Raw genomic sequence first — 14,751 nt, 5'->3', positions numbered from 1 at the left:
CTTCTTTGAATAAGTTATTGAGGAGGTTCTAAGTTCTTCAATGACTGAAGTTGAAGTGAGGTTGGTTATTGAGGTTCAGTATAAATTCATTTACACTAGCATAAATGTATAGGAGTGCAAATTGCACTTTAAACAAACCAAATCTAAAGACGAGCAATAAAACAGTTCAGCCGCTTCAACTGTTATCAAATGGCCCCCAAGGCAATTACGTTACCTATCTCTTGGCCTGTCTGGCAGCTAATCAGTCTGTGATTTGCGAGGTTCTATGCCCCTTAGTTATCCTCAGCACAACTAGTCAATTTGAAATGTGACCAAGAGCTGTATGAATTTTGTTACAATCCATTTGTCCCATGTTGGTAGTATGTGATGTTAATGTGAGGTATCCCATATGTGTTTGGGTTCCCTCCCTCTAACAGCTAGTTTTTAGGGGTGAGTTCTCCCAAGGCACATAACAAACTTCTATTGTTATGACATTTCAATATTGTTCTGTGCCCCTTGTTTCTCTGATCTAACAGTTAACTAAATTGTATAAAGTTGTTGGTTGGGAATTGAAATGACATTTCACTTGGACGGCAGATGCATTTGTAAAGTGTAATTAGTGTATCGCCAATTTGTCATCTGCAACCTGTTGTTCTCTTGAAGTTTTGAATCATTGGGGCACGAAACTCTTTATACCAGGTGAACCATGAATTCATTAACTGCATACGTAAAATAGTTTTGCCCCCTTTAAGGATATATTCCAATCAACTAGGGGTGATGATTGGCAATTTATAAACCAATCAAAAGGGTTTTGTCTAGGGGTCAAGTATTTGTCCAATGTGTACTTGACATCTTAACCTATTGTGGATACTGTTGTTCCCACCACCACTTGGGCAAATCACATTGCAGTAATATGTAAACCAACTTTGAACTCAAACTTGAAATCGAGCCTCATAGGCTTTTGATGAGCCATGCCTTCTTATATTCTATGGAAAATGATAAAGAATGCATAATGGAACTTATCGGTAATCCTTTTCCAATCTGAAAATTTGTAAAACTGTAGTATTGCAAAACTATGAATTTGAGAAATTGTAGAGAGGAAGGAAGAGTCGTGCCTCTTGATCACTTTCCTTAAAACCGCATTGGCCCATACGGTGCAACTGGATGATTGCAAATCGGTTGTCAAGATAAAACAACCCATAAGCCATTGGTAGGCATGCACTCGATTCGGTGGAGCGTTCATATACATGTACACATACACAATACCCGCACCCACATCCTGTCCCGTCCTGACCTAGGTCGGCTCAGCATGCACATGTGAAAATAACCCCCAACCCCTCCTTACATGCATGTGAACATCTATAGTGCTTTCCTCCTATGGGTTCCTACCCATAAAGAGAGCAAGTTTATAGATATAATCAATCTCAACTCCATTTCCAAACAATGTGGGACAATGAGTCTTCTCATGCATTCAAAGGAGGTAAGAGGAAAAGACAAAACCCAAAGAACACGAGGGAGGAGAGATTCTTGAAAATTTCAATCTCCCTCCAACATATTCTAATGGTTTGCATGTGGTAGAACTGTTATAATATACAAATACAATTGATCAACAAGATTCTATCAAAAAGCAATTCCTTTATCATAAACAGGGGCAGCCACGGTTTCTGTTTTCTACTTCCCTTTTGGTTGTTAAACTGAAATACTTCACAACAATGACTCGCATATCTCAGGTCTAGATCTACTCCTAGCTCTTGGATGCAGGAACATATCAAGAGAAAAATGGCTTTGGAACATATGCTTTTGCCACAGTTCTAGTGGCCACAAGCCCAGCTGACAATGCAGCTCCAAATAAGGCATGTAAACGCACACAATAATATTTAGCCATGAAGATCTTGTTACTGTCCTGTAAAAGTTAAAATCTCATAACAGTAAGTGAACAGATTCGAAAAAATCACAAGGACAAGGAAAGCTCTGTGTGTTTGTTACCCACAGTGTGATTCTCTTCAACATAGCTGACTACCAGCTTTCCAATTGGCAAAGTCAGTGCACAAAGAAGCTGGAAAATAGGTCATGATTTAGTTAACATTAAACAAGTGCAAAATTTGATAGTTGAATCAAGGAGATGGGAAGAGAAACCTGAACTAGATAATTTCATCTGTCCAGAGTTAGCAGTAACTTACAATGCATGTTAGAGGAAGAGCTTTGCTTAGACCAAGAGTAAACAAAAGGAGGTATAATGTCACAATTGCAACTTTCACCACGAGTGAGCCTTTTTTTGTGCCAATCCTGACCTGACAATGTTAACAACTTAAAAGTCAATTAACTTTTTCTTTTTAGATAAGAGTGTAATTGTATTAAAAGAGTGAGAGCTTCTCTCAAAACAGAAAATCTTTACAATCCTTACAATTAACTTTATATTTTTAACATACTATTTTCCATAGTAAGCTTATTTACCAGAGGAGATATCTTTCCAACAGATCGATCACCATCCACCTAAGGTGCATCCAATCTATATAAGCCAATTTTATAAGAACAAGTAGATAAATGGACAGAGTTCAAGTCAAAGGTACCTGGTGAAAATGACTACAGAAAAGAATTAAGGATGTTGTGAAACCAACAAGAAGTGATGCGGATAAAATTGTGCCAGTTAGGGGAAGATGATACAAATTACTGCATAATGGATCCAAAAACTTTATGTGTCAGGAGGTAGGCATATAGAAATCCAAAAGAATGGCAGGAATAGTTAATTTCTTGACAACCTTCTGCTGCTCTGCAATAAGTAGAAAGCAGTGGTAGCAAATGGACCAAACGCTGCAAAGCACAAGGGCTCTCCTAATCCTTGATAACTCAAGCGAAAGGGTGGGCACTGCAATGGATAAATTTCGAATAGACCATATAAGAATCATACCCTGTCAATACGCAGATTGAACTTGTATAAGCTAGGTCCTGGCAATTCCAGGATAACTAAAATGTTGTCAGTCATTTTGTATCCTCTGGATGCAATGCTTGAGAAGGCAAACAATATGGAGGTTCATATTATTGCTAACTAAAATACAATTGGGCAGCCAGAACTGAGTTCTTTTCCTAGCAAGGAAGGTGTGGTCAAACTCATAACACCTCACAACTTTTATTTGTCAAGACCTTAGATGATTACTGCATCATCATGGAGCTTTATTTTTGACTTTCAAAATTTATTTGAATTACTCAAGAGAAACAAACTAGCACGTTCATACCTGATAAATATAACCACAAGTAATGGCACAAATCAACAATAGTATGGAGCGTATATTTCCTGCTTCAACAGATGCCCAGGTAAGCCCCGTAAAGCCAATAACAAGTAACATATAGGCAGCAACAAGGGTCCCTGTATGACTTCCCAAATCCATAATACAGGCAGAGTTGGTGATTTGACTCATGTACAAAACCAGCCAAACATGCATTTATAAAACCATGAGGATGAAAATGTACCTGCCAACCATATTCACTACAGATTCTTTCTTGTTCTTATCTGCCCCTGTATCAAAATCATAAACGTCGTTGCTGCATAAATTGTAAATGTCCATTAGGAACTTGATAAATTTCCATGAGTTACATCAACAACATATGCAACATATCCATGGGGTCCCTCAACAATCACAGCCCTGAGATGTTACCAGGGCTGAGTTGGAATTCTCCACATTGCCTGTGACCTTTAGTTGGACAGTCCAAAAATCAGAACAATCATCCAAAACCTCTACAAACCAGAAAATAGGAGTATGATCCAATGTTCAACATTTCAAGTTTGAATTCTCATCCCCACCCCCTTCTATGTAGTTTGCATATGGGTATCATTTCATATTTGGTAGACCATTTCGTTCTCCTATCAATATAGAGATGTAACTTGGGTTGCATTGGGTTGAGCATTTGTTAAAATTTGAATGGACCTGACACCTATGTAGGTGAAATTCTGCAAGTTGGGCAACCCAAATTGTACCCCCAGTAAGGTACTTCTAGAGTTCTCACCAAACATACTGCGGAGAAAAGGTGTATGTGAACCCATATAAAAGGACATCCATTGCTCTGGACACCAAAAAGGGAAAGGATAACAATCAATGCCTATATAAAAGTGAAAATATTAGACCAATTTTGAGGACCATCACCTGGGTGTAGTTGGAAGTTTTTAAGCTATGAAAATATGCATTTTATGAGTTACAATTAATTGGCATGTGTTCCCATGTTCCTCTGTATGTCTACTTGTGGAACAAATTTCAACCAAACAGACATTGCCACATGTTGAATATAAATCCCCCTTTCTAGGAATATTTTTAAATCATAAATTAGAAAATTGGCTTGTTTTTACTAATTGGCAGAAATCTTATATAATATGGAATATAGGGTTCATATGGACAAGAAGAGTGAAGAGTGAGCACATTGTCAATACAGAGGGTCTTCTATCTGATGGATGGTCTAGATCAGCCACTTGATTCTTCCAATTGGAAGAAATAAGCAGGATAGTCAACAATACATGTCTTTGTATGTGCACATGTGTGTTCACACTTAAGCTATATATGGCAACATAGTCATGATTACGAGATATCTGTTTGCCATATTAATTCATAAACCCAAAACAAAGTAGTGCGTCTAACCTCAAATTGAGCCAAGTGATGATAAAAACAGAAGAAAACAAGAGCATAAGATAACGCCTGGCAAAGAAAAGACCCGTCTGCAAATAAGCAACTGCACTACCCACCTGTCAATATTAGATGAGGCAACAAGGTGAAATCATTAGAATCTACCAGTGAAAGAGAAGCTAGCTATCACAAAACAAGAGAAGTATAGAACAACCAAATCCAGAATACTAAAAGTATGAGTTTCATCTAGAAACCAAACAATTCAACAGATAACCATTTCAGCATCTATATGTATTATGTGTATGTATACACATATGCATATGCATATATTTATGCACACAGACGTGTGAAATAACTAAAGAATTCAGGAAGTGATAAAGTTTTGTTTCTGGTAAGCAAAAAAAGAATGTTAAATAACATGGCAACCTACTCACTTTGACATTCCTAAGAATCATTAAGAAACATCCAATAAAAACAGAAGCATTAAGAAAATAGTAACCATCAGCTCTCAGGAACACAATCAAAATTTATTACCATGTAATACCAGTTAGTCTGATAATACCATCTCCTGCACTATGCAATTTGCAATTTCCACAAAAATACTCTTTAAGATTTCCATATCTTCAAGACTCTCTTCAATTCATCAATGTTTATTCTGGTTTCCATACACAACACAACACACACAGGTTAAAACTTACAAGAGTAGTATGTCTGCTCAAAAATAGGATCTTCCAAAGGTTGTTCTCCTGTTGTTACCATATTCTAGCAAATGCTCAACCCAATGCTCCTCTCTCTAATATAGCAAGATAGTCACTCTTCTTTCTTTATTCTCTCTATCATTTACTCAAACTTTCTTCAATCCTTCATGTTGTTGAAATCTAATTTAGCAGGACTGTTATAAAAGGGGTGTACCCATTTTCTTATAGGAGCATACCTAATTAGTCAAAAAGTACATGATCTAAAAGACAAGTTGCACCTGTATATTAGGTCTTAAAACAATAGTATTTTTTTTGCCATTTCACTGGGGATGTGCCCATGTGGGATTCTTCATTGACAGTAAACACAACAAAAATTGAAATGTATATGACTTGCAACAGAACCTCCTCCAGTTCCAAATGATATGGACAAACCTCAATGGGCAAAATATTGATCTCGCAATTCTATAGCCAAGAAGAATGCGGTTAAGGACTAACTTTGATTGCTATTCAGGTTAATTTCCTAATGTTAATAACTAACCTAAATGTAGGTATAGCTTCCAATGTTAAAATTATTGTATCAGGTTCTCATTTGACAAAAATCCATAATAGTCTGTTGCTATCGTTCAAACTGTAGACTTCATTATATTAAATCGGCTTTATCTTTCAATTGTAAAGTATCAAGAAACGCTGCATTTACTGTGAGCGAACAAAAAAAAAAAGAAACACCGCATTTACTCCATGATTTATTTAAGCTGTTTGAACTCAAAAACTTCAAAAAGCATTTAAAGAGGTTACCACTAGAGTCTGTAAGTAAAACTTACAGTGAGAGGAACAATAGCCACAGAGTAGATAGGCAACTTGATTGCTCTCCATATCAACGTGGCCCGAGAAATCTCGTCCTCCTTCGGTACTGCTTCTTCTTTCTGGGTAGTGAAGGAACGCCCTTCTTCGCTCTCATAAGCTTCCCGGCGCCAGTGACAAAATTTGTCCTTCGACCATATTCCACTTTTTCTCTTAAAAGGCGGCTGAGTGCAGTAACAAAATTGTGATGACGTTTTCACGGCGTTGGGAATAAACAATGCTTCTGCACGAAGCCTGAGAAATTTCAGATTTACGGCGGAAGAGGATACGGAAGGAAGGCTGAGAGCAGAAACAGAGGCCATGTTATTTACATTCTAGACTAGAATCTTCTCTCTCTCTCTCTCTCCCCTCCTGTATTCGTGGAATTGAAGAACCAGTATTATCGCGGTGATATAGCAGAACGCTATCCTGTCTGGATTCCATCAACCGCTAATATCCAACAATTGATTGACACGGTAGATAGGACTGTGAACGGGGCCCATACCAGTCCGTTTGTCTACGTCAAAACTCGAAAGTGGTCCACTGGTGAGCTGCTGAAGGAGGGAGACTAGGAGATCCATTATTTTGCACTTGTTCTAGTTCCAGAAGGGATGTCCGTTGTTCCGCTCTGTGGGAATGGGCCGAATGGCAAAGGACCTCTGTGAGAGCTCAATGTCAATGAGGTACATTGCTTGGAGAGTTGGAGCGAATCACTACTCACTGGGCTATGTCGAAAGTGAATCGTAGGATAAAGGGTCGCGTTCCGGGCTGTAGCCTTATCATAGGTGCTAACTGCTAAGCCAGTAAGCCCGGCCCGGCCCATGATCTTATCGCCCATATCCCGGCCCGGCCTTTTTTTCCTTTTTTTTTGCAAAAGACTCAAAACCATAACGTAGCGCCCGCCCGAAGAAGACCAATCACGATGAGGAGGAGCAGCGAAACCCAGTAGACGTGCATAGAGCCATAAACCCCCATTACGGCGGGCTCACGAATAAAAGTGGGAACGCATCCCGCCCCCCAATTCCATCTCCTCTCTCTCTCTCTCTCTCTCTATACATTTCGCGCTCCATCTCTCAGTCAGTGGCAGTGTGGCGCCGTAAGCACTGATCGGCGGCAGAAGCAAGTATGGGCGGGGGAAGAGGTGGGAACAAGCGAGGTAGGACCCAGAGAAGGCATTTCAAGCAGCACAGAGAGAATGTTTGGAAGCGGAGCAAATCAGATAATCCTCCCTCCGATAACTCTACTTGGGAGCCCTTTGCTACTGAAAACATCGCCTTCAATGAATACTACAAAGTATTTCTCTCTTTACTTCTCCCTTTCGATCTCTGATTTGTTTCACTTTTATTTTTCTTTTTGACCCATGCATGATGCAACTAGTGAAAAAGAAACATAGGAAGAAAATGTTTTCTTTCTTACTAGGCTTTTGACTGTATGTTTTTGAGATGTTTTTCTTTTCTTCTTGTTTGATTGTAGGAGCAAGAGATAGTTCCTGAGGAAGAATGGGATATTTTTATGAAGGTGCTTCGAAAGCCATTGCCGGCTGCCTTCAGAATAAATTCAAGGTAAAATAAAAAAAAAAGAGATTCGAACCATTGTTAAAATACTATTTCTTCAAGTACTATGACCTGGAATCCTTCAAGTACTTGCTTCATTTTTATTAAACATTTTTTCTTTCATGTCTGAGCATATCATGTTTACAAAGTGACTAGTTTCTTAGAGAGGGATAATGAGTTTCAACCCTTTGATGGTTCCTTTTTATTCTTAGAAGGTGGGGAGTGGGTCTAGCATAAGGTTTTTGGAGGAGGATTGGTCGGGAGTTGGGAAGTTCTGTGAGATATGCCCAAGAATATACAATTTTTGTAAGAAGTGAGTGCCTATTTCTGATTGTTATGAAATAATTAATGTTTCTGTGGTTTGGACTCCAAATTTTAGAAGGCCTCTATTCCATTGGGAGATGGAGGAGTGCTTGGAAGTTGGAATTTCTGACAAAACTTCAGTCAATGAAGATTAATCCCTCAGCTGCAGTCATCAGGTGGTGGAAAGAATGCAAGGATGGGAAGTTTACAGTCAAGTCGATGTATTCTATATTGATTACAAATCAGGTGGAGGCTGATTAAATTTGGGATGTGTGGGGGAAACCAGTGCCCCGTGGAAGCCTTTTCCTGGCTGATAGCCAAAAGGTTGTATCTTAACACAGGACATTTTGAAAAACAGAGGATTTCAGTTTCCAAGTAGATGTCTGCTGTGTCTGGCCGGAGAGGAAAATATTATCCATCTGTTGTTTCAATGCAGTTTTATAAACCCATTTTGGTCCTATTTCTTCAAGATGTTTAAGGTGGACATGTGGTCAATATCAGATTTAGCCGAAATTTTTGGTTGTTGGCCAAGAATTCAGGGTGGTCCTAAGGTCAAAATTCTACGTAGCTGTATCCCCTTTGTTGTGTGTTGGGAGGTATGGAGGGAGAGAAATAGAAAGATTTTTGAGAATAAAAAGAAAAGGATGGAAGAGATTGTGGCGATGATTAGTTCTTCAGTTATTGGATGGGTGCTGCTGCTTCCAGAATTTCAAGGACGAAAGAAAGAAGACTTTGGTGCTGATTTTTTATGTACTCTGAATTCTTAAATGGAGTCTTGGTGTCTTTGCTTTTGTTCTTTGAAGATTGATGTTTGTTTTTCCTTGTATTGTTGCAGTTTTTATTGGTGAGGGTGACCCCTTGTCACCTGGTTAAGTTCTATTTGCCTTTTATATTTAGCAATGAAGTCTCTTTTTTTTTTTCTTTATTTGTCTTCAAAAAAATAATCTTTGAGGTACATGGACTGCCAAATTTTAGGTTATTTTTCTTTTCATGTGAAGTTAAATGATGACAAAGAATGACAAGGTGACTTATCATATGGAAAACTCCTCTATTTCCTTGCACGAATTTTCTGGTTTGAGATAGAAGGTAGTTTATTGGAGTTTTTGATGTAGGATTTGTTAGCATCATATGTTACATGAACAAATGCATTACTCCCATAGTTTCATTATGAGAACCTAATATGCCTCTTGGTCATGGCTTGACACAACCGATTTCATCCATTATGGACAATTCATTTGTTGTGTTACCTATTTGATGGAGACAACACCACTGTATCAGAGAATATGCAATGTGTAATTTGTTCTAGTCTCACTTAGAGAGGAGAAAGAAGACCGTTACCATGATCAGTGACTTATTTTATGAATTCCATTTTACTTGCCAAGTAGTCTAGTTCCCTTGCTCAAGCTTAAGAGTTTTTATTTAAATTAGTTTACTGAATCTCCTCATATTACTATTTTTATATATCTTTAATTGAAAATTTCAGTAGTTTGTTTTCTGCATTTGCAGTACCCAGTTTTTTGAGGACATCAGGTCTCAGTTAGAGAATGACTTTATGAAATCTCTTGCTTCTGAGGTTGGTTAATCCCAAACATTTATTCCCATAGTTGTAATTTGATGGCTCGCCATACTGCTGCAATGCTTCCATTGGATGCTTTTTTCTCTTTACGTTCACATTTCACTCCCATACATTATTCATAGGTGACTGATGAAGGAGAAGTGGAGGCGATTAGACCATTGCCTTGGTATCCCGAGAACCTTGCTTGGCATTTAAATTTTTCCCGTATGCAGCTAAGGAAAAACCAGACCCTTGAGAGGTAACTGCTACCTTATATGATAATTTACTTGTCCATTTGGATTTGCACTATAAACAGAACATAAATAGACAGCTAAGATTTGATTAGTTTACTGTCAGAGAGTTGGACTGTTATCAACCAATCCATTTTTCCTCCACTCATTTCATTTCTACTTTGTGATTGCCATGCTCCAGTTTTTAGGAGAGTACTTTCTAGTATGGTTATAGAAGTATATATTATGGAGGTGTATTATCATCTTTATTTGCTTATATAATATCTCCTGGATCTTAGCTTTCCTAAATATGAATCTTGTTCATCATTCACGTAGCTTTTGATGTACAATGATGGTGTGGGTCCCCAAGCCCATGTACAGGTTCTGTCTGCATACTCAAAGACGTATGTACACTTAAACATTTACATATTGAGAGCACTTTCTTTACAGTTCCAACTGTCCTTCACTTTGATGTAGAGCTGTTACTATTATTTAGTAATCCTTCATATTTTCATATAGAAAAACAACTCTTTTGAGTTGCTCAATAGCTGGCCAGGTGTTTGTCTTGTTTCAGTATTTCTGATGCAGTGAATTTCAGGTTCCATGAATTCTTAAAGCAAGAAAATGAAATTGGAAACATTACGCGACAAGAGGCCGTTAGCATGGTGGGAAAATTCAATTTATCATTCTTGTTCTGCCTTTTTAATTATTCTATCTCTTTGAAGTCTATGATCCAGGAGTTCAATTTATGTTCTATTGCCTTGTGAATAAAATATTCATTTATTTTCTTTTGTTTCTGGTGATGCAGGTACCTCCGTTGTTCTTAGATGCACATCCAGATCATTTCGTACTTGATAGTAAGTTTCGATTGCTGATTCAACCAATTTATTTTATTAGAGATTCTCTTTATGAAGTTCAAAAGCGGATATTGATGATTAAGGAACGAAGATGATTTTCTTGTACACCATTAGCTGTACATTTCAGAAAATCTTTGATACCAAAGGAGGCTTTGAATTATTAGCAAAATTTTAGTTCATATGTGGTTTCAAAATACTCTTCTAACTGGTAGTGAAAGCCTTGCTGTGGTAAATAACAGTGACAAAGGAACAGCTGTATTTTGCATTACATGGAGGCCTTTATTGGCCCCACTAAGATGCAAATTCTTCAGAAGTGGAGGTGATGACCCTGCTTATGGGTGCTGGCATTTGTAAGAATGCCCAGGTTTCTTCCTTTTCCATTGAAGGGGATTCAGTTAATGTGGTTAGATGGTGCTGGTCTGTATGATGTGGTCCTTGGAAAGGCCTTTCTCCCCTGATTAAGTAAGTTGACAACCACTCTAAGTCTGCTAGCATGTTGTATTGGCAGAGCTGTTTGTTCATAGCTTTTGTGCATGAACAAACATGATGATGATGATCATCATCATCTAGGCCTTATCCCTTCCGTATGGGGTGGTTAGCTATGTTAATCCTGTTTTTTCATTCCATTCTGTTTAGTGCCATATCCTTTGTTAAATTATGAGCTCTTAAATTATTACTTCAACCCATGTCCTTTTAGGTCTGCCTCTAGCTCTCCGAGCCCCTTCAGCTTGCAATAGATTGTTTCTTTTTACAGGTGCTGTAGATGGTCTTCTATGCATGTGACCGAATCATCTTAGTCTACTTTCTCTCATTTTATCACCTATTGGAGCTACTCCTAGATTCTTTTAAATGACTTCCTTTTTGACCCAATCCTTTCTAGTTTTTCGACTCATCCATCTCTGCATATGCATTTCTGCCACACTCAATCTCTGGACTTGTTTCTTGACTGCTGAATACTCTTTTCCATATAAGATTGTTGGTCTTACAACTGTTTTGTAGAATTTTCGTTTTAACCTAAGTAATATTTGCCTATCACATGACTCTAGATGCACCCTCCATTTTGCCCCATCCTACTCTATGGGCAACATTCTCTTCAATCTTTCCCTTGTTATAAACTATTGAATCGAGGTAATGGAAAATGTCACATTGAGTTATCTCTTGGTCTCCATTCCTAAGTATTCCCTGATTTGGACTCCTATAATTGCTCTAATCTGTTTGTCAATAAACTTAATTTTGCATTTAATCCTTCGTTAGTTTCATTAATTTAAACAATGTCATCAGCAAGCAACAATCACCATGGAACCTCCTTCTGAATATGTTTGGTCAATTCATCTATGATTAGTGCAAATAAATAAGAGCTAAATGTTGAACCTTGGTGAAGATCCGTTATAACAGTAAAATCTGATGTATCTCCCATAGGTTTTCCCACATTGGTTGTTTCACCCTCATATATATATTCTTAAATAGGTCTACATATCTATTTGGAACCCCTTTCTTTTCCAAGACATATTATCCTTTATCCTCTAGGGGCTCCTATGATATGCTTTTTCTAGATCAATGAACACTATATAAAGCCAAATAGGTTTCCTAATATACTTTTTTCATGTTGTAATTTTTGCTCAATTGTTCTCTCGAAGTTTCATAATGTGGCTTATGAGTCTAACCCTACGATAGTTATTACAACTTCAAGGCTGCCCTTTGTTCATAAATATAGGCACCATTCTGCTCTTTCTCTATTGATCAGGCATCTTCTTTTCTTTCATTATCTTATTAAATGGTTTAGTTAGCCATGATAAGCCTACCTCTCCCATGCCTTTCCTATTGGAATACCATCAGGTCCTAATGACTTTCCCTTATTCATCTTATTTAGCACCTGCTTCACTTCAATAATGGAAAGTTGAGAAATTATCCTCTTTGTTAATGTTTAATAGAGTACTGATCTTTGTAATGGTATATCTTTGTGGTTTGTTGCTGTGCTGACTGATTAATTACTTGAAACATTGATTTTACTTATTTGACTGTTTCCTTTGCTTATGCAGTGTGTGCAGCTCCTGGTTCAAAAACATTCCAATTACTTGAGATGATACACCAATCAACAAAACCTGGATCACTTCCTGATGGAATGGTTTTATTTCTTTCTTCTATTAATTTTCTTATAATCATGTCTAATCCAATTGGTTTTTCTATGTTTGAAATTTAGACGAGTACCAACCTTTTTTTATTTACTACAAGATTTTTTTCTTTGTTTACATGGTTATAAATACTTTTTCTCATCTTGATAATTACTATTGTTTTGGATATGTAATCATGATTGCCTTCTTTGTTTTCCTTGGTCCAGGTTATAGCAAATGATGTGGATGTCCAAAGATGTAATCTTCTCATCCACCAGACAAAAAGAATGTGTAGTGCCAACTTGATAGTTACAAATCATGAAGCCCAAAACTTCCCTGGCTGTCATTTAGACAAAAATTGCATAGATGCATCTGATTTGGGAAACAATAAGGATCCAAAGATTAATAAACTCCTATTTGATCGTGTTTTATGTGATGTTCCATGTAGTGGAGATGGCACTCTTCGCAAAGCCCCTGATATTTGGAGGAAATGGTAGTTATGTTTTCATCTTGTACTTCATTAGTTGCTTGTCCTGTCTAACTGAATCATTCTAATTCTTGTATTCAGGAATGCAGGAATGGGTAATGGGCTCCATCGCCTCCAAGTGCTGATAGCCATGCGTGGTACAGTCCATGGAGAACTTTGAGTGCTAGAAGTTCCTTATTTTTTGTTGTTCTTTTCTGGACTTGTGTTGTTTAAATGCTCTGTGCTTTCTTGTCTGCAATGTGTCCAGGGCTGGGAGGAATCTCACTCTCTCTCTCTCTCTCTCCCACCACACCCCTCACATAACACTCTTTTCAAGGTTATTGAAGTTGGTGTGTGATATGTGATAGGAACCGCTGTTTGTTACACCAATGTGGGGAATAAAGCTAAGTAGGCAGCTAAGATGTAGTTATGAAGTCATCCCTCCTTGACAATGGTTGCATTAATAGAATCCAAATGATAAGTAGGCATTTGAGGCACAGGTGTCTGAAGTTTTAGAGAAGGCTGTTGAGTTCCATATGGGATCGGAGGAAGAAGATAAGGAAGGAGCGTGCATTGTGGAAAAGAGTGATGTTGAATTTCCTATAGGTGGTAAGGAGGAGGGAGGAAAAGTGGATTTTGTGAATTTGGCTGATAGGAATGTTAGGGTTGGCAAGAGCCTAGGTCTGTTCCTCTGGGGTGGAAAGGTGTTCGCAGGGAAAGCGTTTGAAGTGTTTGAGAGGAACAACAAAGAAGAAAGGATGAAGAAGTGTTATGTAGGGGAAGGAGGAGAGGCATGGAACGAGGAAGGAGACAGGTGGGATGAAGCATTTGAAGGGGGAGACTGATGTGTTTTTGAGTTAGGGAGGATTTTGTGCTTTTGCTTTGTCTATCTGAGTGTTTGTTGCTTAGTTATTTTCCCGGTTGAGTGTAAGTTGGTTGTTGTTGGTCTGTTGCTTTCTTCTCTCGGGTGATTTCCAATCACCTTCCTATCGTACTGTTTTTTTTTTTTTTTCTATTGAATTTATTTTTATCTTCAAAAAAAGTAGGCATTTGGATAGGCCAAATTCATTTTGCATTCAGAGTGAACATCCGCATGAGATATGCATCAAGAATCAGCTATCTCTCTCGCTCATGCTTTGGCTAGGGCTGAATGGATATGAGGGATATTTACTGCTGTTGCTGAGTGTCCTTTGGGAGTAGGGGTTTCTGTATTGTACTGGGTTTCTGTTCTTACTATTGCTGTGCCTAGGTGGTGGTTGTTGAGATCCCCTACCAGGAGCTCCTTTTTACTTGTTTCGTCTGATTATTTGTGTTTTTTGGACCCGAAAATATCTTTATACCTCTTTTTATTATTTATGAGTAGACTTTTATGTTATTCATAAAAAGGAAATTTTCATATATTAAATGCTGTTTGTGAAGGCACTTCCCTCCGTCTTCCATATTAATGCATTAAATTTGCATGAAATTGGTAGTTCTCTTGATGCATCTCTGATTGAAATAAGCTGTTTTTACATTTTCCTTTTGATGCATCTCTATTAATGGAAAAAGA

General features: G+C 37.9%; 2 protein-coding genes across 3 annotated transcripts in view; one reads left to right on the top strand and one right to left on the bottom strand.

The window, feature by feature from the left end:
- Positions 1 to 1,570: 1,570 nt before the first annotated feature.
- Positions 1,571 to 6,777, bottom strand: ABC4 (UbiA prenyltransferase family protein). Of its 2 annotated transcripts, XM_088943380.1 has the most exons (10): positions 6,109 to 6,777; positions 4,605 to 4,708; positions 3,448 to 3,519; positions 3,213 to 3,351; positions 2,739 to 2,845; positions 2,550 to 2,649; positions 2,434 to 2,472; positions 2,160 to 2,270; positions 1,970 to 2,035; positions 1,571 to 1,882 (listed from the first exon to the last, which is right to left on the bottom strand). In XM_088943380.1, the coding sequence occupies exons 1-10, from the start codon at positions 6,448 to 6,450 to the stop codon at positions 1,748 to 1,750; spliced, it is 1,215 nt and encodes a 404-aa protein (XP_088799506.1). In that variant the 5' UTR covers positions 6,451 to 6,777; the 3' UTR covers positions 1,571 to 1,747. The 2 variants fall into 2 exon arrangements, with proteins under 2 accessions (XP_088799506.1, XP_088799507.1); XM_088943381.1 differs by lacking the exon at positions 2,434 to 2,472 and having other exon boundaries at positions 6,109 to 6,533.
- LOC148850549 (uncharacterized) overlaps positions 6,715 to 14,751 on the top strand; it is a 26,827-nt gene continuing 18,790 nt past the window's right edge. The window contains exons 1-9 of the mRNA XM_088943379.1: positions 6,715 to 7,420; positions 7,601 to 7,689; positions 9,490 to 9,556; positions 9,682 to 9,797; positions 10,367 to 10,433; positions 10,577 to 10,625; positions 12,665 to 12,750; positions 12,964 to 13,229; positions 13,305 to 13,360. Coding sequence (XP_088799505.1) covers positions 7,253 to 7,420; positions 7,601 to 7,689; positions 9,490 to 9,556; positions 9,682 to 9,797; positions 10,367 to 10,433; positions 10,577 to 10,625; positions 12,665 to 12,750; positions 12,964 to 13,229; positions 13,305 to 13,360 — 964 coding nt within the window. The 5' untranslated portion in view covers positions 6,715 to 7,252. The remainder of the gene's footprint in view (positions 7,421 to 7,600; positions 7,690 to 9,489; positions 9,557 to 9,681; positions 9,798 to 10,366; positions 10,434 to 10,576; positions 10,626 to 12,664; positions 12,751 to 12,963; positions 13,230 to 13,304; positions 13,361 to 14,751) is intronic.

The sequence above is a fragment of the Nelumbo lutea genome, chromosome 5 (genome assembly GCF_056320005.1).
Source record: "Nelumbo lutea isolate HS-2025 chromosome 5, American lotus-T2T, whole genome shotgun sequence".
Classification (NCBI taxonomy): Eukaryota; Viridiplantae; Streptophyta; class Magnoliopsida; order Proteales; family Nelumbonaceae; genus Nelumbo; species Nelumbo lutea.
The sequence above is the reverse complement of the archived record's forward strand: the minus strand, read 5'-3'. Positions and strand labels throughout refer to the sequence as shown.

What these genes read in the sequence shown, in the direction of transcription:
- ABC4 (XM_088943380.1), bottom strand. Translation starts at nt 6,450, where the DNA reads ATGGCCTCTGTTTCTGCTCTCAGCCTTCCTTCCGTATCCTCTTCCGCC. An exon ending in TGGCTATTGTTCCTCTCACT is followed by an intron (nt 4,709 to 6,108) that starts GTAAGTTTTACT and finishes TAATATTGACAG; the next exon opens with GTGGGTAGTGCAGTTGCTTA. An exon ending in CTTGTGGTTATATTTATCAG is followed by an intron (nt 2,846 to 3,212) that starts GTATGAACGTGC and finishes TATCCATTGCAG; the next exon opens with TGCCCACCCTTTCGCTTGAG.